The 24936-nt window shown below is 36.2% G+C and overlaps 1 protein-coding gene across 2 annotated transcripts in view; it reads left to right on the top strand.

Moving 5' to 3' along the window:
• Nucleotides 1–24936, top strand: part of BTAF1 (B-TFIID TATA-box binding protein associated factor 1) — a 94159-nt gene that overhangs the window by 41956 nt on the left and 27267 nt on the right. For both annotated transcript variants that reach the window (XM_024563478.3, XM_045197740.2), the window contains 10 exons: nt 9849–9953; nt 11079–11228; nt 11522–11664; nt 11920–12094; nt 13570–13773; nt 16699–17125; nt 18209–18399; nt 20144–20297; nt 20696–20805; nt 22106–22307. In XM_024563478.3, the coding sequence (XP_024419246.1) occupies nt 9849–9953; nt 11079–11228; nt 11522–11664; nt 11920–12094; nt 13570–13773; nt 16699–17125; nt 18209–18399; nt 20144–20297; nt 20696–20805; nt 22106–22307 (1861 nt within the window). The remainder of the gene's footprint in view (nt 1–9848; nt 9954–11078; nt 11229–11521; nt 11665–11919; nt 12095–13569; nt 13774–16698; nt 17126–18208; nt 18400–20143; nt 20298–20695; nt 20806–22105; nt 22308–24936) is intronic.

Here is a 24936-nt window from a genome sequence, read left to right as displayed (position 1 = left end):
TTTTCCCATTATCTTATTTCTTTTTCTTGCCTGATTGCTCTGGCTAGGACGTCCAGAACTATGTTGAATAAGAGTAGTGAGAGAGGTCATCCTTGTCTTCTTCCTAATTTTAGAGGCAAAACTTTCAATTTTTCACCATTGAGTATGATGTTAGCTGAGGGTTTGTCATATATGGCCTTTATTATGTAGGGGTACTTTCCTTCTATACCCATTTTATTGAGTGTTTTAATCATAAATGGATGTTGTATGTTATCAAATGCTTTTTCTGTATCTATTGATAAGATCATATGATTTTTATCTTTTGCTTTGTTAATGTGAAATATTACATTCATCACTTTGCATTTATTAAGTCATCCTTGTGCCCTGGAATGAACCCCACTTGATCATGATGTATTATTATTTTTTTAATATATTGTTGTATTTGACTTGTGAGTATTTCATTTAGGATTTTTGCATCTGTATTTTTCATAGATAATTGGTCTGTAGTTTACTTTGCTTTTGGTTTATCCTTGCCAGGTTTTAGTATCAGGGATATGGTGATCTTATAAAATGTGTTAGGAAGTATTGCCTCTTCTTCAATATTCTGGAAGAGTTTGAAAAGGATTGATATCAAGTCTTTTTGAATGTTTGGTAGAATACACTAGTGAAGCCATCTGCTCCTGGACTTTTATTTTTGGGGAAGTTTTTGATGGTTGTTTCAGTTTCTTCCCTGTTGATTAGTCTGTTTAGATTTTCCAGTTCTCCATGATTGAACCTAAGAAGGTTATGTGTTTCTAGAACTTACCCATTTCTTCTAGGTTATTGAATTTGGTGGCATATTGTCTCTCATAATGGGTTGGCCAAAAAGTCCATTTAGTTTTTTCTATAAAATAAAAGACACATTTTCATCTTTGCCAGTAATTTGGTTTGGATATTTTGAGTATGTTGGCTATCTCCCATGTAGTATAATGTTGATTGTTTTCAATTAATGTCTCAATTTGATCACCGATTGTGGATTCTATTTGCTTTAAAAATCATTTTCTACCCTTTCATTTTGAGTCTGTGTTTGTCTTTGCAATTTAGATGTGTCTCCTGAAGGCAGCATATGGTTGAGTTTTGTTTTTTATCCAGTCTGCCACTCTGTGCCTTTTTATTGGTGAATCCAGTCCATTTACATTTAAAATAATTACTGATGTATGAGGATTTTTTTATTAAAAATATTTTATTTATTTATTTTTAGAGAGAGGGAGGCAGAAAGAGAGGGAGAGAAACATCAATGTGCAGTAGATAATTGATAGGTTGTCTCTCACATGCCCCCAACTGGGGGCCTGTTCCACAACTCAGGCATGTGCCCTGACTGGGCATGGAACTGGCAACCTTTCGGTTTACAGGCCAGAAGCACTCAGTCCACTGAGCCACACCTGCCAGGGGGATGTGTGAGGATTTTATATGGCCATTTTATTTTTTGTTTTCTGATAGCTCTGTACATCCATTGGTTCTTTTTATTTTTAAAGATTTTATTTTTTTATTTTTAGAGAGAGGGGAAGGGAGGGAGAAAGAGAGGGAGAGAAACATTGATGTGAAAAAGAAACACTGATTGGTTGCCTTTTGCACACGCCCCAACCCCGGACAGAACCCAGAACCCAGGCATGTGCCCTGACAGGTAATCAAACTGGTGACCTTTTGCTTTGTGGGATGACACCCAACAAATGAGCCACTTTGGTCAGGGCTCCATTGGTTCTTTTCCATTGTGTTTCTGTCGTTTTTGTTTGGTGGTATTCCATACCTCATTGCTCTGTTTCCTCTTTCATTTTTTTTTAAGTTATGAGTCTCAGGATTTTTTTGTTTTTTGTTTTTTTGCATTGGTTACAACTGGGATTATAAAAAAAATTTCATATACACAGTAGTCCCTTTTCTTTTGATGCATCTCATCTACATCCTCCTTTGCAAATTTAGTCCATTATTCCCCTGCCCTTATGTTTTTCTTCTTACAAATTATCCCTGTTTATGATGTAAGTTTGTTGGTGATCTTGTAGTTTTGTGACCTTTTGTTCTTTGTTTCAGGTAGAATAACCCCCTTGAGTATTTCCTGCAGTGGACATCTTCTGGTGATAAATTCCCTCAGATTCTGTATGACTGGAAAAGTCTTTATTTCTCCTTCATAGCTAAAGGATAACTTTGCTGGATATTTTATTCTTGGCTGGTAATTTCTCTCTTTCAGTGGTTTGAGTATTTGGTTCCACTCTCTCCTAGCTTGTAAAGTTTCTGCTGAGAAGTCTGATGATAACCTAATGGGCTTTTCTTTATCAGTTACTTTCTTCATTTCCATGGACCCCTTGAGAATTCTTTCTTTGTTAATATTTTTTTAAATTTTTATTTATTGATAGAGAAAGGAAGGGGAAGAGAGAGAGACATGCTGATTTGTTATTCCACTTATTTGTGTATCTATTGGTTGCTTCCTGTATGTGCCCTGACCAGGGATTGAACCTGCAACCTTGGTGTAATGGGATGATGCTCTAACCAACTGAGCTACCAGGCCAGGGCTCTTTGTCGTTAATTTTTGACAATTTTAATACAGTGTGCCTTGGAGAAGGCCTTTTTGTATTGAGGTAATTAGGTGTCCTGCTTGCTGTTCGGATTAGAGAATCTAGCTCTTTGCATAGGTTTGGGGAATTCTCATTAATTATTTGTTTGAAGAGGCTCTCTGTTCCCTTTTCCCTGTCTTCTTCTGGTATGCCTGGTATTCTTATATTGCTTTCTGGTGGAATCAGATAGTTTTCATAGAGTTCTTTCATTTTTTTTTTAATGCTCAGGACTCTCTCTTCTTCCCTCTCTGTCATTTCTAGATTTCTATCTCCAAATTCACTAATTCTTTCATCCATCTGGTCCTCTCTATTTCCTGTGTTTGCTAGTTCATTCTTGATCTCTTTTATTGAGTTCTTCATCTCTGTAATTTGTTTCGTTCTTTAAAAAAATATTTTAATCCACACCCAAGGACAGTTTTTCATTGCTTTTTTAGAGAAAATGGAAGGGAGAGAGGAAAGGAGAGAAACATTGATGTGAGAGAGAAACATCGATTGGTTGTCTCCCCTATGTGCCTGGACCAGGGAACGAACTTGCAACCCTTCAGTTATGGGAAGATGCTCAGTCAACTGAGGCTCCCCAGCCAGGGCAATATGTTTCATTGATTTGGGGTCGGGGGAAGAGAGGAACATCCATGTGAGAGGGAAGCATTGATCAGTTGCCTCCTGTGAGTGCCCAGAACTGGGATCAGACTTGCAACCCTTTTATGGTGCACAGACAACACTCCAACCAGTTGAGCCACCCAGCCAGGGCTTGGTTTTTTAAAGTTTCAGACTGTTTGGTAAAGTATTCGTTTTGATCCTTGATTTGTTTTCTGGGCTCATTACATTGAGTATCTGTATTTTCTTGCATCTCTTTTTTTTTCAGAACTACCATCTTGAATTCTGCCATTTAAATCACATATTTCCATGTTTTTCAGTTTATTTTCTGGAGATGTTTCATTTTCTTTCTGAGTTGCCTTGCTACCTTGTTTATTCATGGTATTTGATGGATTCCTTTTCTGTCTAGGCATCCATATATTTATGGCATTTCTCTAGTAGATTGATACAAAGAAGCTTTCTGTCATTTTTCAGTAGGTGGTGCTGAATCATACGCTTTTTAGCTCTCTTGCACTCCTCTGGCTTTTCAGATCTCCACAGGGTAGTGGAAAATGGAATTTGAGTCCGTCCCCTGTGAGCAGGTTTCCCCAGTCCCAGGGGACCAACCTCACAGGAGAAAACACTGGTGGTGGGGCTCCCAGTCCATGAAATCCAGTGCTGTCCTCTGCAGCTAGATGCTACCATCAGTGTAGTAGCCGTGATGTGTGGCAGTGGGGTAGGTTGGGGTAACCCTCCTGACTTTGAAGTATGTTCTTTGAAAATGTTCTCTGTAACCGAGAGTCTATTTCTGTTCTGCTTGTTCATTTTATTTTGTTTTGTAGATTCCATTGTTGATAGATATGTATTTATTGCCATATTATTGTTTATATTTTTGATCTTATTAAAGAAGACCCTTTAACATTTTATGTAACACTGGTTTGGTGGTGATGAACTCCGTTAGCTTTTTTAAAATTATTATTCCTCACTCGATATGTTTATTGATTTTAGAGAGAGAGGAAGTTCCGGGGGTGGAGGAGAGAGAGGGAGAAACATCGATGTAAAACAGAAACATTGATTGGTTGCATCTCTTATGATCCCTGACCAGGGATCAAACCTGCAACCTTTTGGTGTACGAGGTGATGCTTCAGCCAACTGAGCTACCTGGCCAGGTCTCCGTTAGCTTTTTCTTGTTTGGGAAGCTCTTTAAATGTCTTTTGATTCTAAATGATAGATTTCCTGGGGAGGGTGATCTTGGTTGTAGGTTCTTGCTTTTCCTTCATGAGATTAGGAAAGTTTTCTGTTGTCATTGTTTTCAAACAAGTTTTCAATTTCTTGCTCGCTCTCTCCTCCTTCTACCACCCCTCTTGGTACATTTGTCCCAGAGGCTTCTTACACTATCCTCACGTTTTGGATTCTTTTATCTTTTTGCTGTTCTCACTGGATGTTTTCTGCTTCCATATCTTCCAAATTTCTGCTTTGATCCTCTGCTTCATTTACTCCATTATTGATTCCCTGTAATGTAGTCTTCATTTCAGTTAATCTGTCCTTCATTTCTGACTTGTGATTCTTTTCTTTTTTGTGATTTGCATGTCCTTTGTCATGCTGTTGAAGTTCTCACTAAGTTCATCTCCTCTTCCCTTAAGTTAATTACCATCCTTATAACCATTATTTTGAATTCTGCACCTAGTACATTGCCTGTCTTCATTTTGTTTAGTTCTTTTACTAGAGTTTTGTTCTGTTTTTTCATCTGAGACATGTTTCTTTGTCTCCCTGTGTTTGGCAACCTCCTTGTGTTTGTTTCTGTGTATTAGGTAGAGCTACTACACCTCCTGGTCTTGGTAGAGTGGCCTTATGTAGTAGGTATCCTGAAGGGTCCAGTGACACAGCCTCCAAGTTCAGCTGAGCTGGGCACTCCAGGTGCCACACCTCTCCCATATGGGCTGTGTACACTTTCCTGTTATAGATGAGCCTTGATTGCTGTTGGCATTTCAATGGAAGGGATTTCCGCCAGGCTGACTGGCTTCAAGGACTGACTGCAGCCACCGTGGAAGATCAGCTATACAGGGTCCCAACCCACAGAGCAGTACTTTAGCAAGGCTCCATTGAGCCTGCCTCTTAAATGTGTCCATTGTGGAGGATGTTGGCTGGTGCTTTGATGTGGTTTGGAGGTGTTTACCTGGTGCGTCAGCTCTGAGGAGGTGCAGGCGAAGGTTAGCCACCATCTGTGTTCTACCCGAGGCCTCCCAGCATGAGCTACAGAATGATCTGCAGATGGCTTCTAATTGTTCTGGACTTGGAGGTGCGCAGGAGAGGCCAAGCTGTGAACCAAGGCCAGCTGCTGCTAGTGCCAGACCTGGGGCACAGCATTCCAAGGCTAGTTGCCGCTTATTTGAGAGATTTTAGGAAAGTGAAACATGAGCCAAGACAGGCCATTTGTGTGGAAAAGCCACTGGAAACAGCTTGGTAGGACCACCAATTTGATGATCCAGGGTGGGATCTTGGGAAATCACGGAGGTTGGAGGGGTGGCAAACAATGATAGCCATGTTTATAGAGATTCAGATATGACTCAGCAAAAGAACAATGGCTTCTGCCAAAACTTCCATCTAGGAGAAAGTTGCTCCTGCAGCTCTTGCCCTGATGCCAGACACTTCAGTTCCTCCCGTATGTTCCTGGAGACTTTCAAGCTGTTGCCCCAACACTGGAACTCAGAAGGAGTGTGTCTGAGTAAGTTGTGCTTAGATCCTTTGAGAGGAACACCTAGGACTCCAGAAACCTGTCTCACTCAGCCACAATTCCCATTGGGTTTTACAGCCAGAAGTTAAGGGGTCTTCTCTTTCTGGCACTGGAACCGTGGGCTGGAGGTCCTGGTGTAAGGCTGGGACCCCTTACACCTCAGGGGGAACCTCCACAGCCAAGATATCCCTCCTGATTTTTATCTACCACATGTGGGTGTGGGCTGGTGTGGGTATGGGACCAGCCTGTTTTGCATGTCAGCTCCTTCTGCCAGTATCAATGTGGTTGCTTCCTTATAGTCTTAGTTGTAGGACTTCCATTTGGCTAGATTCCAGGTGATTCTGAATGATGGTGGTTCTGTAGTTTAGTTCTTTTTTTTTTTTTTTAAGTGTTTTATTGATTATGTTCTTACAGTTGTCCAAATTTTTCCCCCTTTGCTCCCGTCCTCCTGGTACCTACCTCCCCTCCTGCAATCCCCCCACCTTAGTTCATGTCCATGATTGTGCATATAAGTTCTTTGGTATCTCCATTTCCTGTACTTTCTTAACACCCCCCCGTCTATTTTGTACCTACCAATTATGCTTCATAATCCCTGTACCTTTTCTCCCATTCTCCCCTTCCCTCTCACCACTGATAATGGTCCAAATAATCTCCATATCTATGATTCTGTTCCTGTTCTAGTTGTTTGCTTAGTTTTTGTTTTTGTTTTTTAGATTCAGTAGTTGATAGTTGTGAGTTTGTCATTTTAATGTTCATAGTTTTGATATTCTTTTTCTTGAATAAGTCCCTTTAACATTTCATATAATAAGGGCTTGGTGATGATGAACTCTTTTAACTTGACCTTATCTGGGAAGCACTTTATCTGCCCTTCCATTCTAAAAGAGCTTTGCTGGACAGAGTAATCTAGGTTGTAGGTCCTTGCTTTTCATCACTTTGAATACTTCTTGCCAGTCCCTTCTTGCCTGCAAAGTTTCTGTTGAGAAATCAGCTGATAGTCTTATGGGAACTTCTTTGTAGGTAACTCTCTGCTTTTCTCTTGCTGCTTTTAAGATTCTCTCTTTATCTTTAACCTTTGGCATTTTAATTATGATGTGTCTTCCTCTTTGGGTCCAACTCATTTGGCACTCTCTATGCTTCCTGGTCTTGTATGTCTCTTTCCTTTACCATACAGGGAAGTTTTCTTTCATTATCTTTTCAAGTGAGTTTTCAATTTCTTGCTCTTCCTCTGTTCTTCTGGCATCCCTATGATTCAGATGTTGGCACTTTTGGAGAAGTCCCAGAGTTGTCTTATTCTCTCCTTTTTTTTTTTTTTTTTTTTTTTTTTTTGAATTCTTGTCTCTTCATTTTGTTCTGGTTGGTTGTTTATTTCTTCCTTATGTTCCAAATTGTTGATTTGAGCCCCGGCCTCCTTCCCTTCACTGTTGAGTCCCTGTGGATTTTTCTTTATTTCTTTTAGAGTAGCCTTCATTTCTTCCCTTATGCTTTTGCCGTACTCAGTGAGTTCTCTGAACATCCTTATCACCAGTGTTTTGAACTCTGCATCTGATAGGTCGGCTCTCTCTGTTTTGCTTAGTTCTTTTCTGGGGTTTTGTTCTGTTTTTCATTTGGGCCATATTTCTTTGTCTCCTCGATTTGGCAGACTGCCTGTGTTTGTTTCTGTTTATTGGGTAGAGCTACTTTGAGCTAAAGGCATGTTACTTTTTGCAACCATATCTAAAAGGAGGTACTTGCACAATTGTTCAGGTAAATTGAATTTGGCCTACAGATGTTTTCCCAGCCTTATCTTGTAATTTCAACTAAGCAGACTTTATGCTGTGCTACTGGAGAATCTATATTTTTTTCAAATACTAATTACTGTGATGATGATGTTCCGTATATTCTGGAGTGGGTTTTTAAAAAAATTTGGTTGCGTTTTCATTTTTGTTTTCTCTTTAATTTTTTTAAATTTTATTTTCTTCTTTATTTATTGAGTTTAATTTTTAGAGCAGTTTTAGGTTCACAGCATATACCTCCTTCCCCACTCCAAACAAGGCTTCTCCCACCATTAACATCCCACACCAGAGTGCTACATTTATTACAGTCAGTGAGCCAACATTGACACATCATTATCAAAGTCCATAGTTTACATTAAGTTTCACTCTTGTTGTTGTACATTCATTTTGTGGGTTTTGACAAGTGTATAATGACATCTTTTCATTATTGTATCATACAGAATAGTTTCTCTACTCTAAACTCCTCTCCCCCATCCCTGTTCTCTAACTATTCATACTTTCTTCTCCCTGGTTGTTTTTAGAACTATAAAGTAGAATTTACTATAGTAACTAAGCCTGTAGCCTGAGAAGACTACTATAGTTTTTATCACATGTATTGTTTATAAATATAAAAGAAACACTAATCCTCTGTAGATACATCTTTGGAATGTACAAGCATCTGTTTGCATTTTCCAGTAATGGGGTTGGAGGGTGGGTTAAAAAAAGTTGATATTGTCCTGGCTGGGTAACTCACTTGGTTAAGGCATCATCCTTATATACCAAGGTCACGGGTTCAATCTCCCATCAGGGCACATAAAAGAAGCAACCAATGAATACATAAATAACTGGAACCACAAATCAATCAATCTCTCTCTCTCTCTCTCTCTGAACCAATCAATCAAATTTTTTTAAGTTGGTAAATATAATAGGGGAAAATTATAAATGAGAAGATTATAGAAGAGTAACATTAAATTATTTGCTTGTTGCTGTTACAGCTTTCCTAATTCTTTTACAGTTGTCCCTAGTTCTGTCTGATGAGAAAAGAAAGAAAACGTCTCAGCTTCCCTTTCTCTATCAATGAAAAGTACTTTAGACATACCAAATCAGTGAGTGGGCTCTCCCAGCTGATGATTCTGTTGTCGGTTTTAAACATCTTTCAAACTATTTTGAGAACATATAATCTTGGCTCTATCTTTGTCATTCATTAATTTTCCTTTGGTTAGAAAATTATAGGCAACTTTCTAAGTTATGCATTATCCCTAGAACTTCTAGCTTTCTGGAATTTCAGTTGAGATTTTCAAATTTCTCTTCAGTTTCTTCCAGACAACATATTTTTTGCTTAAAAAATATGGTAGCATGTAGTGATAGGTATTGTGAATTAGTTACTAGAATTTTTCAGTTGGTTAGTCTTACTCAGTGAGCTTGTAATTTTTTGAACAGCAATAGACAACATGTGAGATTCCTTTCTCAGAATCCTGGGTACACAGTAGATATTTGGTTGAGCACTATTTGACTGCTTAATTTGGCTGGGCTTTTGAATTGTTGAGAAATTCCTTAGGTTGAGGTACTAAACCAGGCTTAAGGGGATCCCTGAACCCTCTGAAAATGGAAGCAAATGTTATACCTAAATATGTATGAAAATGTGAGTGTGTTTTTCTAAGAAAGGAGTGTGCATAGTTTTCATCAGATTTTCAAAGGGCCCCTGACCCAAAATAGATTAAGAACATTTGCTTTAATTTTGTACTGAACTCAAAGTACAGTTTTCTAGGTTGGGTATCTCTTATAATTTGTTATTTGGATTACTGGTAAGCACAATAGAATTTAAATTCTGGTCATCCAGCACAGCAGCAGTAATCTGATCATCTTTCCAATTTCCCCGACAAAGCAGTAATATATAATGTAACCAAGAGATGTTGCTGGTTAGAGCTTGCTCCCATGGGAAGGACGATTTTGACATATTAGTAAAATTGAGTGTTGTTGATCATAATCAGACTTTCTCCAGCTTCCCAGTAATTATATGCCATTCAGTTTCTCCCAACCACTGGAATAATAAATATGGTACCCTTGTTCTAAAGTCTTGTCAGAATTTATCACTAGTTGAACCTTTTTCATAAAGCTATATAGTCTTTCCATGGTAATACTTTGGGATTATCTTACAACTCTTCAAATAAGCTAATACCTGTGAATTATGTGCTGTAGCTTTGATTCTGTTTTTGTTTTCAGAACTCTTCATCTTGGCTTATACCTATACTGCCTGATATGCTGCGACACATATTTCAGTTTTGTGTTTTAGAAAGCAGCCAGGAAATTCTGGACCTCATTCACAAGGTATACAGTGAATATATCTGGATTACTTTTTCCAGTAACTTGGTGGTTTTAAAATTTTTTTATAATTGCTATACTGTAGTTGGTCAGGGATTTTTAAGAAATTAGAAATCATCTAAGAGATCTGAAAAGTCTGGAGACCTGCAATGTGAGACAAGGATAATAGGCTTTTACGCAATATAGTAGCTTAAGTCCTGATGCACTATGCGTCTTTCTCTTATGCGGCCGTCTGTGCAAGTGTTTTAAGTACTTTCTGACAGCCTCAACACAGAAAATAAAATGGAAGAAAGACTGCTTTTCCTATCACTCATCTTGCTGTTTATCAGAATGCTTATTGATCTGTCAAGTATCTTTTGGGATTTGTTGGTAATATGTAGAGTCTGATTATCATAGTTTAGTCTTGTGCTTCTTTGCCTTACTTATTAGCAAGATTGGTTATATGTGTTGAAATCTTTAAAGAGGAACCATGTGATATATTTAATAATATTTATGGGGGAAAATGGCACTGTTGTACCTTTAAAACCTATTAAGTTAGTCTTGAATTACTGGCCTCTGAGGTGGCTTATTGATAATAGCCTTGAATTAACAGTGGTGGTATTTCTACCACTGTTATTTTATACCAGACCTAACCCACTTAATGTTAGGCGTCGAGTAAGAGACCTTATTGAGTAAGATCATGAATCAGTTCTTAATTTATACTAGGATATTATAAGCTTTAAAGTTAGCAGAGGATATTTATCAGGAACTCTTATATCTTGAAGTGAGAGTTGAATATAGGACTGTGTTAGTATTGAGCTTTATGATATATACAAAGGATTTTAGTGACTTACTGAGATTTTGACAACTCAGTTATTTTTATGGGTATCTTTTAAATGACATTCGTAAAATACTGAAGAAAATTCTTTGTATTCCTTTTCTTTTTAACTTTCTCTTTTATTACATTTTAGTATACAGATCTACCAAAAAAACCCCAGTATTTTAAAAATAGACCTCTATATTGGATTTTAAAATTAATCTGTGTGCTATTTCTGAATTAATTTTTTCAATTCAATATCCCTAAAAATAAGTTAGGCTTTATTAGTCCTTACTAGAAAAATTTCACTTTCATGTTCCCCTTTCACTCTGTAGGTTTGGATGGAATTGTTGAGCAAGGCTTCAGTTCAGTATGTAGTAGCAGCTGCTTGTCCATGGATGGGTGCATGGCTTTGCTTAATGATGCAGCCTTCACATTTACCTATTGATTTAAATATGTTGCTGGAAGTAAAGGCTAGAACCAAGGTAAGTGAAGTAGAACATACTATATTTGTATGTTCAGTTCATAATTATTAATATGGTAAACATGTGTGAAGTCTGTATTTTATTATAAGTGTGATTTTATTTAACTTAAGGAACGAGTATTTTATTAGGATTTTGACAAAATGCATAGTAATTTTTATCTATTAAAATGTGAAAAGAACTGTATTTTAATGAGAATATTTTTGATGTTGCTATTTATTAAACTTTAATGATTAATCTTTAATTATTGTATTTTGGGGTTTTTTTGTTTGTTTGTTTTTTCTCATTTCCTCTAGGAGAAAACGGGTGGTAAGATACGTCAAGGACAAAGCCAGAGTAAAGAAGTACTGCAGGAGTACATTGCAGGTGCAGACACCATCATGGAAGACCCCGCCACCAGGGATTTTGTGGTTATGCGAGCCAGAATGATGGCAGCCAAGTGAGTGTACATAAATTCAAGTCTCTTAACCCACAGATGCCTCTAATGTGTCTATCAGTTCTTCCTCATCACACTAGTTACAAAGTAAAAAAAACGTGTAAAAAAACTTCTAATTTTTGGAAGTATTAAATAGGGTTTATATATTTATACGAAGATCAGAGTTATATCTTCTTGAGACAAGTTATAGCTTCAGTAGGAGTAACTGTACCTCTGGTAACTTCTATAGTATCTTCTTTTTTTTTCCCTCCATTTTAGGTTGTTAGGAGCACTTTGTTGCTGTATTTGTGATCCAAGTGTAAATGTCGTAACCCAAGAAATTAAACCAGCTGAATCCCTCGGCCAGTTACTACTCTTCCATTTGAACTCCAAATCTGCCTTACAGAGAATCAGTGTTGCTTTGGTAATCTGTGAATGGGCTGCTTTACAAATGGTAAGATTTTACCCCAAAAGTAATGAAGTCATATTAAGTAAAACCAATTTTCATTAGCTGTTAGGATTGTTTTTATTATATTTTATAAACAGAAAAGCTAATATTTTCTTTCCATAAAAATCCAACAGTTATAGTAAAGTATCCCAGATTATATTGAAACATTGTTCCTCTTATTTGCCTTTAACCCTGGGCTTTTTTCTTAGAGCCCCTGTCTCATAAACCTTAGACTTACTGGTTATGCCTATACTTAGTATTTGCTCTTGATCCTACAATCTGTTAAGAAATGTCCTTCCTAAAAAAACATGTTTGCATGGAAGTAGTCCATAAACTATTGGTCATTCATTCCTTTATATTTCTCTCAGATATCACTGCAAACTACAAAAGAGGCTTTGAATACTAGACATCCACTTATATGAGTAGTCTAGCAAGGGCAGAATTTTTGGTCACAGAAGGAAGAATCTTCACATTTAAGGCAAAATCTTTATGTTTCCAAATAATCCATGCCCTTGCACCGCCTTTAACTTCTAGTAAGATGTATGATTTTGTGTTAAGACTTGCTTCTGTAAATTAAAGAAACTTCCTGCTGGCTTTGTTTATTCCATTGGCTGGAATTCTGGAAATTTAACTGTCTGCACTTGCTGTGAGAGTTGCTTGTTACTGCCTCTTAGCAGTTTGTCAAAGTTGTGTCTAAAAGTAATTGAGCTGTGCTCTATTGCAACTGAGACCCCAGCTTTGCTTCTGAAAAGAAGCAAGGCTCATCTGTTTTTAGTCAGGACTCGGTGTGCTGGAGAGGCAGTGATGCTGTGTTTTTGTGCCTCTCAGACTCAGCAGCAAGTGTTGACAGTTCGGTTTCTGGACCCTCACAGAGCTTCTCTGGACTTACTCTGTGAAGCCCAGGCTGATCACCCAGATCCCACAGAACCCCTCATGGCTCATCACTGAGGCCATTCCCCCTCTGGTTGGGACAGGCAACAACCAGAGAGAGTGGGAAGGGTTAGTTAAATTTGGGGGCAGGTAAGTAGCTTTTAAATTATATATCCATTTCTACAGTATAGCATGTGAAACTATGGGTTCAACTGTTAAGAAATCTAATATCGAGTTTTTAAATAACATTTTTAGTGCATGCTAAGTGTTCTTATATGACTGATTTATTTTAAAGTTATGTAATTTTAAATCTGCTATATATATATGTAAACTTGGAATACATTTAGAGTAAAATAACAGTAATTAGTTGGAGAATGTAATGGAATTTTAATAGTTCCATGTGCATGTTCTGTAGTCATTCATATTAAAATTTTAGAGTAGTTTGGTTGTGATACCTTTTTTCTGTGCAACTAACTGTTGTTATAGGAGATAACAGAACATAGGTTCAATATCAGTAGGAATTTAGAACTTGGTAGTTTTCAACTAAAGATTTATGCATCTCTAGAATTATGTTTATTTGCTCTAAATGTTTGTTGTCTGTTATATTTTAGGAGTGTAAAGCTGTTACGCTAGCTGTGCAGCCACGTTTACTTGATATCCTTTCAGAACATTTATATTACGATGAAATTGCCGTCCCATTCACACGAATGCAGAATGAGTGTAAACAGCTTATTTCATCATTAGCTGATGCACATATTGAAGTTGGTAGTAGAGTAAACAACAATGTTTTTACAATAGATCAAGCTAATGACCTGGTGAGTAAAGAAGTAACTTTCTTAATTTTAGATAGAGCATGAAATAAAGATTAGAAGCTTGTCATGTCATGTTTACCACAAAGCACTAATTTGTTGACTCTGTCTGAGGCTAGGTTTCCTGCCATCCCTTTAGAAAGTTATTTCATTGTATTGACTTTTCTTGAAGTAAGGGGATAGGGAAGGATTTTTTTTTTAAATCTCAGATTCTGGCAAGCCAATATACTTTTATAAGAACAGCTGTTATATTTTTTGTTATTCCTCTGTCTTGCTTAAGACTGGCAGAGTATAGGAAAAAACTGCTTTTATAAGTTCCTGAGTATTTCTCCTTCCCCCTTACAACTTACAATGAAAATGTTCAAACATACAGTCAGTATCATCACCACTTCCCCATCATCCCTGCCTCTCCCTGCTCTCAAGTAACCATTGTTAAGATTTTTTTGCCACCATAGGTTTACTTTTGCCTGCTTTAGAATTTCATATAAATGGAATCATATAATCTCTGCTGATTGGTATAAGGATTTTTTTCACATGATGTTTTGAAAAATCATCCATGTTATATGTATCAGTAATTCTTTTTTTTTTATTACCAAGTTTTATTTCATTGTATAAATATACCACAATTAGTTTAAGCCCTTCTATTGAACACTTCGGCTGTTCCAAGTTTTTGGCTATTATGAACAGAGCTGCTATAAACTCTTGTATAAGTTTTTGTACATAGTATATTTTCATAATTCTAGGGTAAAAACACAGTAGAATTGCACGGTAGTAGAATAGGTGCTTATTAGTTTTATAAAAAGTTGCAAACCTTAGGCATCCTCTACTTAAACTTAGTTAGCTTTCCTCTTGAAGAAAAATATACCACACTCGCTTTCTGAGTCTCACTCATTCTCGCTGCTTTGCTTGAGCTCCTAGTTCCTTTGCCAGGAGTTCCCTACCTCAACCCTCTATGCTCATGCCAAGTTCATCTTTTGACATTCCTCCATCTGTGCCCTGTGCTCAGGACATAAGCTGTTTTCAGTTCCTTAGACAAATGTCCCTCTTTCCGCTCCCTAACTCACTATTTGCCAAGATGTCCCTACAACTCTCCTTTAAAAATCCAGCACAGGTATTAACCTCCTGGCAAGCCTCCACTAATCTCGTCACCTAAGAAGAATTATGCAACTCGTGCACCCACAGCAACTTACAGTTACCTCGGTTATATTTTATGTCATCTTAGGTGTTTTTTTGTATATCTATCTCTCACATTAGTCTGTGCATTTTTTGAATGTATGAAGACATCTTTTAGTATTACTCAATAAATACTGAATGAATGCCAGTGAATTTGGGGTAATTGGAAAACTTTTCCTCAGTTGCCTAGACAGAAACATAATGTATTTATGACAGTGTTTTCAAACTTCTAGCAGTGAAACCCTGTTTCAAATAAGTTTTATACAGACCTCAAATAAATAAAACAGACAGTGGCATGTGGTCATGTTCCTTTCCAGTGAACAGATTGACAAGATCAAGCAGATATAGCTCAATTTTAAGTCTTCGGTATTTTATAATGATAAAAGAAGGTCTCATTTGTGTGCCTATTTTGTTTTTCATAATAAAGAGGCCAGCATTATCAGTCTTGTCCATAATGGAATTAATCATTTCTAAGTATGAAAAATTAGGTTCTCCATTAAAAAAGTTAGATTCTTCAATGTTACAGGTTTTTCTGACCCATATTGAGCAGACTGGATCTATTTATGGAACCTCTTTGTGATTATAGTTACCTATCAAATAAGGGACTATTTTTGTTACATAAGCCATTACCCAATCTTTACATGTAATTAAAAAGCATGCTCACACAAAAATATGTTCATAAATATTCATAGCAATATTATTCATAATGGCTAAAAGTTGGGAGCAACTCAAATGTTCATGAACTAATGGATGGATAAATACAATGTAGTATATCCATATCTCGGTATATTAGTTGGCAAAGAAGGGAATGAAATACTCATACATGCTACAACATTTGTGAATCATGAAAGCATTATACTAAATAAAAGAAATTAGTCAGTATAGATTACATGTTGTATTAGTTCATTCATATGAGATGTCCAGAATGGGCAAATCTGTAAAGATAGAAAGTGGATAAATGGTTACATAGGACTGAGAGAAAATGAGGAATGATTGCTAATAGGTATGAGTTTTATATTGTCAATGATGAAAATGTTCTAAAATTGTGGCAGTGGTTACACAACTCTGCATATAATCAAAACCATTGAATTGTATACTTTAAATGGATGTGTTGTATGTAAATTATATGTGAATAATATTGTTAAAAACAGTCTTTTAAATGGGGTTTATGAAGTGGTCTGATGCCACAGTCTTACAGCTTTAGGCAGTTCTTGATAATTAAAGAACTAAATGATGATTGTACCATTCTCTCCCCACCCTCCCCCCACCCCATTATTTGGGTAAACCAAAGAAATAATGAAAATAATCCAGTTAGCAATACTTAGCCAGTTAGCAAACAGCTACCCTAAAAGTTTTTGAGTTGAGAAGAATATTTTTTCCCTAAGAGGAAGTTTGTGGGTTTTGCTATTCCTTAATTAACAGTTAGTTTATATTTGCTTACAGCTTTCTTATTTGACTGAAGTACTGTGGGGGGTGTTGAGTGTGATTTTCTCTCAAATTTATTAGATATATTCAAGGGATAGATAATTTTTTTCTCAAGAGACAGTGACTTTAAGAATATAATGCTAATTTTAAGTCAGATTAAAATAAAGTGTAGTTGGGACTTACAGAAATTTATTTAGTTTATGGAATACTAAAATAATACTAGATATTGAGAAACTTAAAATTGAAATAGAAAGCTTGCCGTGTGCCCTTAAGGAGTTTATGAGCCACTTTGGGGTTGATGTCATTAATGATTTTATTTTCTTTTTTTAATAGGTCACTACTGTGTTTAATGAAGTCACATCATCTTTCGAATTAAACCTTCAAGTGTCACAGCAGTTAGATAGTAAACGACAGCAGGTCCAAATGACAATTACAGAGACCAACCAGGAGTGGCAAGTGTTGCAGTTGAGAGTGCATACTTTTGCTGCATGTGCAGTTGTGAGCTTGCAGCAGCTTCCAGAGAAACTAAATCCTGTCATAAAACCTTTAATGGAGACAATTAAAAAGGAAGAAAATACACTAGTGCAAAACTATGCGGCTCAGTCCATAGCCAGACTACTCCAGCAGTGCACAACGAGGACACCCTGTCCCAATTCAAAAATTATTAAAAACCTTTGTAGCTCGCTTTGTGTGGACCCCTATCTAACTCCTTGTGTCACATGTCCGGTACCAACACAAAGTGGCCAGGAAAATTCCAAAGGTATATATCTAAACCTTCATTTGGGGTAGAGAAGGAATTAACCATTTAAATATGTTTTCATTTACTTATAGGTATAATTTAAGCACACATCCCATTTATGTTAGAGTTTTTCACCAATTTGAGAGAATTTGCACGTACTGCTAATCAAATCACAACTCTCTAAACTCAAACCAGCTATTCATAAAAGGCCCAATATATAATATAAGATGACTAAAATCTGAGACAAGTGTTAACCCTTACCTTCCATTTCAAGATCATCATTATAAGGTTTACTGTGAACCGGGGTAGAAAACTTAATAGTATCAAAAGTTAAATGAAAGTTCTTCCTGTAAAACTCTGGTTTCTCTGATTTGTTATATGTTTATGAAATAAGTGAATTCTGTTACGTTTAGCAAGTAACCCTTATCCGAATTTTCTGTTTTCATCTGGAGGATTTATGTGAAAAACAAGAACTGCTCTCTCTAGGCTAGTCTCAAAGGCCAGTGTTTCTTTACACCCCTTAGTCCTATATGATTTGTTTATTGCATTCAAAAGAAAATGAACTTACAACTTTGGCACAATATACGTGTTGAAAATATTTTGAGTGAATTGGAAGAGGAACGTGGTGGACATCTTGAATATCAACATTGTAAAAAAGGATAGGGTGATTCTAGTCCCCACCCCAAACCTCAATGTCTTAAGAGGCAGCAATATTGTGCAGGGTCAATGTTTTCTGAATTCATGATAACTATGGGTATTTCTTATAGAGAACTTGCTTGCAGTGTTTTTTTACTGTTTATTTTTATACCTAGGAACAGTCATTTTTAAAAATACAGTTGACAGCACAATTATTCTCATATGATAGCTCTTACTGCATGATCCTACAACTTTGTATTGAGTATGAACTTATGCAATATTAAAACATTTAATGTTCTAAATTACTGACAATTTTACCATTTCATTATCTATAGATGATGTTCTTGACCCATAAAAATTGAGGCTTCAAAGACATAGATTTAAAATACGTTGTTTGTTTTTTTGAGCAGGAAACATTTGGTCACATGTATTATGCTTAGAAGTTTATTTAACTTTTTTCCTTATTAGGATCCAACTCTGAAAAAGATGGAATGCACCACACTGTCACCAAACACAGAGGTATAATCACACTCTACAGACATCAGAAAGCTGCCTTTGCTATCACAAGTAGACGAGGTCCTACCCCCAAAGCAGTGAAAGCTCAAATAGCAGATCTTCCTGCAGGAAGTAGTGGAAATGTCCTTGTAGAACTTGATGAGGTAAATCGTTTTTTCTTTGAATACTCTGTTGGGGTTTTTTTTTTTTTTTTAAGACTTTATTTATTTTTAGAGAGAGGGGAAGGAAAGAGAGAAAGAGAGGGGGAGAAACATTGATCCGTTGCCTCTCAAAAGTGCTCCAACCAGGGACTGAACCGACAACCCAGGCATGTGCCCTGACCAGGCATCAAACCAGTGACCTTTAGCCTTGTGGAGTGCCACCCCCAACTGAGCCTCACCAGTTGGGCTGAATACTCTGGTTTTTAAACAAGTGTCTTTCAGATTGAGAGCTAAATTGTTAATTGTCATAGGAACTTTTAGAATTGTATTTTTATACTTTTTAAGTGAAAAAACTGGGATTAAAACATTTTGGAGTACTCTAACAATATAATCAAGAAAAACTTCAAACTTCTTCAAATTTCTCATGCCTGAAATTTTTATCAGCTTAACTTTGATTATTATCTCCCTAGGCAAGAAACCTTCTTGGTACATAAGTCATTCATAGTATAAACTAATTCACTCCTAGAGCACTGACTGGAGATGTTAAATAACAATGAAAGCTGATTTTTCTCAGTACTCTCAGTGCCAGGAATTATTCTTGATACTCAGAGCATAAGTTTTTAAATGACAAAGAATTGTTGCCTATCCACCTTTTAGTCAACCTGGAATTTATTAAATGTGTGTTGTGAGGTAGGGACCTAAATTTATTCTCCCCTATGAATAGCCAGTTATCCCACTATTGAATCCTTTCCTCACTGATTCATAGTGGTATCTCTGTTACATATTATGCTTTAGTATATACAATATGAAGATCTATTTGGGCTTTCTAGTCTATTTCATCGGTCTACTTATTCTACAGTAAATATTCTTTAAAGACGATAAAAGTGGTTTTTAAAAATACTACAGTAACGTTACTAACAATGGAATGAATGCTGTAGAGCTCTTTTGGCTGCAAGATATAGGAACCTGAGTTCTATAACTCCTGAGTAATCCAGGAGTTTACTGCTGAACTCCCTATCTGAGTTCAGCAGTAAACTGTCAATGCTAAAAGATATATGTTTAATATATTTCTATAAAATATAGGCCTATTTTAAGTTTTTAAAATTAAAACTTACCTTATTATCTATATTTCTTTTAAAATATTCTACGAATGAAGGCTTTTTCACTAATTATATTCTTCTTCCTATAATAATTTAAGTAAAAAATTTACTGTGGTTTTTATACTTATACCTGTATGGTTTGCATAGTTCTTCCACTTGAAAATAATTTGTAAAATATGTATCTTTCTGGGTAAACAGTTTTTTGTGTTTAATTATAGTAAAATTATTGCTAGATAGAGGTTATTAATCTTACCTAGATTAAACAGATGCTCTTATTCTCTCCCTTAAGCAAGTATCAATAAGGGCAGATCATTTTATCTCATAATTTTCTCTCTAGTGGATAAGTTTCTTTGGGGTAGGGAGAAAAAAAATAAAACAGATCACATAGGATTATCTCTAGAAACAGCACATATTCTTCTATTCTTTATTCCCAACCCAAAGCAGTATTTGATTTTGGACATAAAAAATCTAGTTTGAAATTTATGCCACTGTGAATTTAATTACTGAGAAATATATATAATTGTGAGAAATATATTCAGGTAAGTAACACTGAATTCTTAGATGGTTACTTTTATAGTCTCTTCATAAAATTTCATATGCATTATACTTTTTTCTGAAATTCTTTTTTCAACAACATTTAATTTTAGGCCCAGAAACCTTACCTGGTACAGCGGAGAGGAGCTGAATTTGCCTTGACAACTATAGTGAAGCATTTTGGTGGTGAAATGGCAGTGAAGTTACCACATCTCTGGGATGCTATGGTTGGTCCATTGAGAAATACAATCGACATAAGTAATTTTGGTGTGTACATGTTTTTTTCAGTTGGGTTTTTAACAAATATCACAGTGTATATTACATACACATTATGAAATAAAAAGTGCTTATACCTGTTTATCTCAGACTTGCTGATAAGTTTTAAAATGGAAGGTTAGTAAAAGCATTTATTTTCATTTTGTCTTTTTTAAATTTTTTCTATTACATATTTAGAAATACATTTAAAAATGATCATTATGTTGAACTTTTTTAGTTGCTTTAAGTATACCTCAGCATTTAAATTAAAGGCATAGCATTTTCACACTAAAAAAGCAAAATAGACTGTTCCGTGATAGTTGGGAAGGTACTACATTTTTTTGTGGGCTCTAGATTTTGAAAACTTACTTGCAAAGTGATATGCACTTTAAATCAATATATTTTAATAGATGGAAAGTCTCTCCTGGAAAAAGGAGATGGCCCTGCCCAAGAATTGGTGAATTCTCTGCAAGTTTTTGAAACAGCAGCAGCGTCAATGGATTCTGAGCTTCATCCTTTGGTAATTAACTAATGCAAAGTGTAGTTTTTTCTATTAAAACAAGTGGTTTTATATAAAAGTCTTATAGCTTGAAAAATGCAACTTTGATGTCATCCCTAGCAATTGCATTTTATTTTGTAGGGTATATCTAGATTCCTTCCTTACTGACAGCACAACTTTTCTGGGATTCCAGGCAGAGTTGAGTGTATAAATGATAGAAAATCCACTCTGGGATCTTTGAATACAGGGCAGTAAGGACAGGTCTCTTGAAGACACAGATGCCGGTTATAAACAGGAATGAAAGCTGTGACCCTATTCATTCATACCATCTTAATAATACAGATTTAAGAAAGGAAGGTCACGGATAATAAAATGTCTTCCTAAGATGTGTGTAAAGGTAGAAGGAAGTTTTCTGAACAAGATGAAACTAGTCAGTGGCAAAGCTAGAACACTTCATTTGTGTTTTTTGACTATTAAAATATTTCTTTAAAAAAAAATTGGGACAGAAGGAGGAAGACTGTAGAGAATTAATTATCTGGCTTCTCCGTAGAAAATGTATCATTTTTTCCCACATAGCTGCAATAGGAAGCTCTCTGAAATTTATAGGGTTTTAAATCCAGTTCTCTGTAGCTAATATAAAAGGAAGAATCTAGGGGAGAGTAGAGAAGAGTGAACTTTTTCTGTTTAGACAGTAATAAAATACGTTCTTTCACTTGTCAAATTTCGCTGATTTTTCATTAGTAAACAAGGACAGACAGAATCCATCCACAAAAAACATGCATTCACCTGAATTGTAAGGCTAGTGTGTTGTGCAGGTACCTGGCTCTCATCAACACTAATCCTGCAGCATATGTTTAATAATGGGATGTATCATGCCATTATGGTTGTAACACTATGATAAGCCAGGAAGTTAAAGTGGAAAATACACCTGTCAAAGTATGGTGCCTACAGCAAAATCAGGATCACTGAACCTAGTGAATAAAAAGTATGTACTTACATCTAAGCCACTGCTACCAGATTTGAAAGGAGCTGGTGATATATGGTGTCATCTTCTTGGCCTCAGTAGGAGAATCTTGCCAAGTACCTTCAGATGTGCTGTGTCCTGTTAATTCTGGAAAGAATTGTGTGTTCCCTAATACCTAAGAGAGGGTATTGAGCAGGGAAGTTCTGCACCTTTGGAAAAGAGTTAATAATACCTTAGTTTGGATTAATTTTTTATTGAGGATGCTTTGACAGTAATGTTTTGAGGTAATTGGATGTGTATTTTAAATAGTAGATTACCTAATGAGTATTCTGATTGTCTTAAACTTTCTGTTTTTAGTTGGTACAGCATTTGCCTCATCTTTATACGTGCCTTCAGTACCCCAGCACTGCAGTGAGACACATGGCTGCTCGTTGTGTGGGGGTCATGAGCAAAATAGCTACCATGGAGACAATGAGTATTTTTTTGGAGAAGGTTCTTCCATGGCTGGGAGCAATCGATGACAATATCAAGCAAGAGGGTGCAATTGAAGCACTTGCCTGTATCCTTTTTTGTTTTGACAAACTATTCATAAATTACATTCATTTTATTTAAGGATGACTAAAATAAAATTGATTTATTCAAACATCCACATAAATAATCTGCCTTGTTCCAAAAAGAAAACTACTTTTTGTATTTTATTTTGAAGTAATTTTTTTATATTAAAATACATCGAAGGATATTTATATTTTATTACAGAAGTTTTTACACAGAAAGTTTGAAGAATTGCTACTTAAGGGAATCTTTTTAATAGGCAAAAATGATTTTGTGTACTGTGTGAACTATATCTAATAATTGATTTATTTCATTTATAATTAATCTTTTATTAATATTAATCAGATACACCCTGGCTGGTGTGGCTAGTGGATTTAGTGACAACCTGTGAACTGGAAGGTCACCAGTTTGATTCCTGGTTGGAGCACATGCCTGGGTTGCAGGCCAGGTCCTCAGTTGGGGGTGTGTGAGAGACAGCTGGTTGATGTTTCTCATGCACAATGATGTCTCTTTCGTTCTCCCTTCCTTCCCCTCTCTCTAAAAAATAAACAAACAAGTAAGTAAAATATTTTTAAAATATATTAATCAGATACTATATAGTTAGTCCTTAAAAGAGGGGGGCCCCAAAAAACCCAGAATTTCTTTATAAAAAATTGTGAATTTTTACATGTTTAAACTTTAGTCACCTTCAAAGTACTATCCATTTGATGCAATACATCAGTTGAGACGTTTTTTCGAATGCTCAAAACAGTTTTTGAACTCATTGATTTTGATGTCTTTTAGTGCTGCTTTTGTTTTTTGTTTCACCTCTTTCACATTGGCAAAACATTCCCTTTGAGTACTTTTTTCATCTGGGGAAACAAAAAAAAATGTTGCTTGGGGCAAGATCAGGTGAATAGGGAGGGTGGGGTATAGGGTCATGCTGTTTTTGCTCAAAAACTACCAGCACTCAGTACAGTGTGGGTAGGTGTGCTCATAAATCACCCATCATGAAATGGGTAGATATGTTGAAAGACTCTTCAAAAATAATTCACTGAAGCTGAATGCAGCCTCTCACAATAACGCCAGCTGGTACACTGATACAGATGGGTTCCTAGAACACTCACCTAGCAGGGGCTACCCTCCAGATAACAATTTTGGGGTTTTTTTATTCCGTCACATTAAAAAACATTTTTTCCAGAGTTGGTTCATTAATTGTATGCAATATGACTACATGTACTAAATTACTAGTAATACACAGGCAAGCTATTTGCTACAAGGCTCTGGCATCTGCTTACAATCTTCAACACGAGGTACCTGAAGCATATTTCTTTTTTAAAAAATGCACTTATTGATTATGCTATTACAGTTGTCCCAGTTTTTCCCCCTTTGCCCCGCTCCACCCAGCACCCGCCCCCCCCCCCCCCACTTCTTCAAGCAAACCTTACACCATTGTTCATGTCAGTGGGTCATGCATATAAGTTCTCCAGCTACTCCCTTTCCTATATTGTACTTTACATCCCCATGACTATTCTGTAACTACCTATTTGTACTTCCCAATACCTCCACCCATTCCCAGAACCCCTTGCCTCTGGCAACCATCAAAACATTGTTCTGCATATCTATGCATCTGTTTCTGTTCTGCTTCTTTGTTTAGTTTATATTTTAGATTTGATTGTTAATATGTTTATTGCCATTATATTGTTCATAGTTTTGATCTTTTTTTTAAATAAGTCCCTTTAACATTTCATATAATAGTAGTTTGGTAATGATGAATTCCTTTAGCTTTTTCTCTTCTGAGATGTTCTTTATCTACCCTTCAATTCTAAATGATAGCTTTGTCGGGTAGAGTAATCTTGGTTGCAGGCCCTTGCTTTTCATAATTTTGAATATTTCTTGCCAATCCCTTCCAGCCTGCAAAATTTATTTTGAGAAACCAGCTGACAGTATTATGGGAACTCTCTGTAGGTAACTAACTGCTTTTCTCTTGCTGCTTTTAGATTCTCTCTCTTTTTTAAAAAAATTTTTATTTATTTATTTTGAGAGAGCAGGGAAGGGAGGGAGAAAGAAAGGGAGAAAAACATCAATGTGCAGTTGCCTGTCACGTGCCTCCAACTGGGGATCAACCCACAATCTATGCATGTGCCCTGACTGGGAATCTAACGGGCAACCCTTTGGTTCACAGGCTAGCACTTAATCCATTGAGCGATACCAGCCAGGGCAAGATTCTCTCTTTATCTTTAACCTGGCATTTTAATTATGATACGTCTTGGTGTGGACTTCTTTGCATCCGTCTTGTTTGGAATTCTGTTCTTCCCTCTATTCTTCCTGGACTTGTCTTTTTCCTTCACCAAATTAGAGAAGTTTTCTTTCATTATCTTTTCACATAGGTTTCCAATATTTTGCTCTTCTTCTGGCACCCCTATGATGCAAATGTTGGAATGCTTGAAGTTATCCCAGAGGCTCCTTATACTATCCTAATTTTTTTGGATTCTTTTTTCTTCTTGCTGTTCTGATTGGTTGTTTTTTTCTTCCTTATGTTTCAAATCATTGATTTGATTCTCTACTTCATCCACTCTACTGTTGTTTTCCTGTATTGTTCTTTATTTCAATTAGTATATCCTTCGTTTTTGACTGGATCTTTTTTATGCTGTTGA

The sequence above is a fragment of the Desmodus rotundus genome, chromosome 4 (assembly GCF_022682495.2).
Source record: "Desmodus rotundus isolate HL8 chromosome 4, HLdesRot8A.1, whole genome shotgun sequence".
Lineage (NCBI taxonomy): Eukaryota > Metazoa > Chordata > Mammalia > Chiroptera > Phyllostomidae > Desmodus > Desmodus rotundus.
Note: the sequence above shows the minus strand (reverse complement) of the source record. Positions and strands in the feature narration are given on the sequence as shown.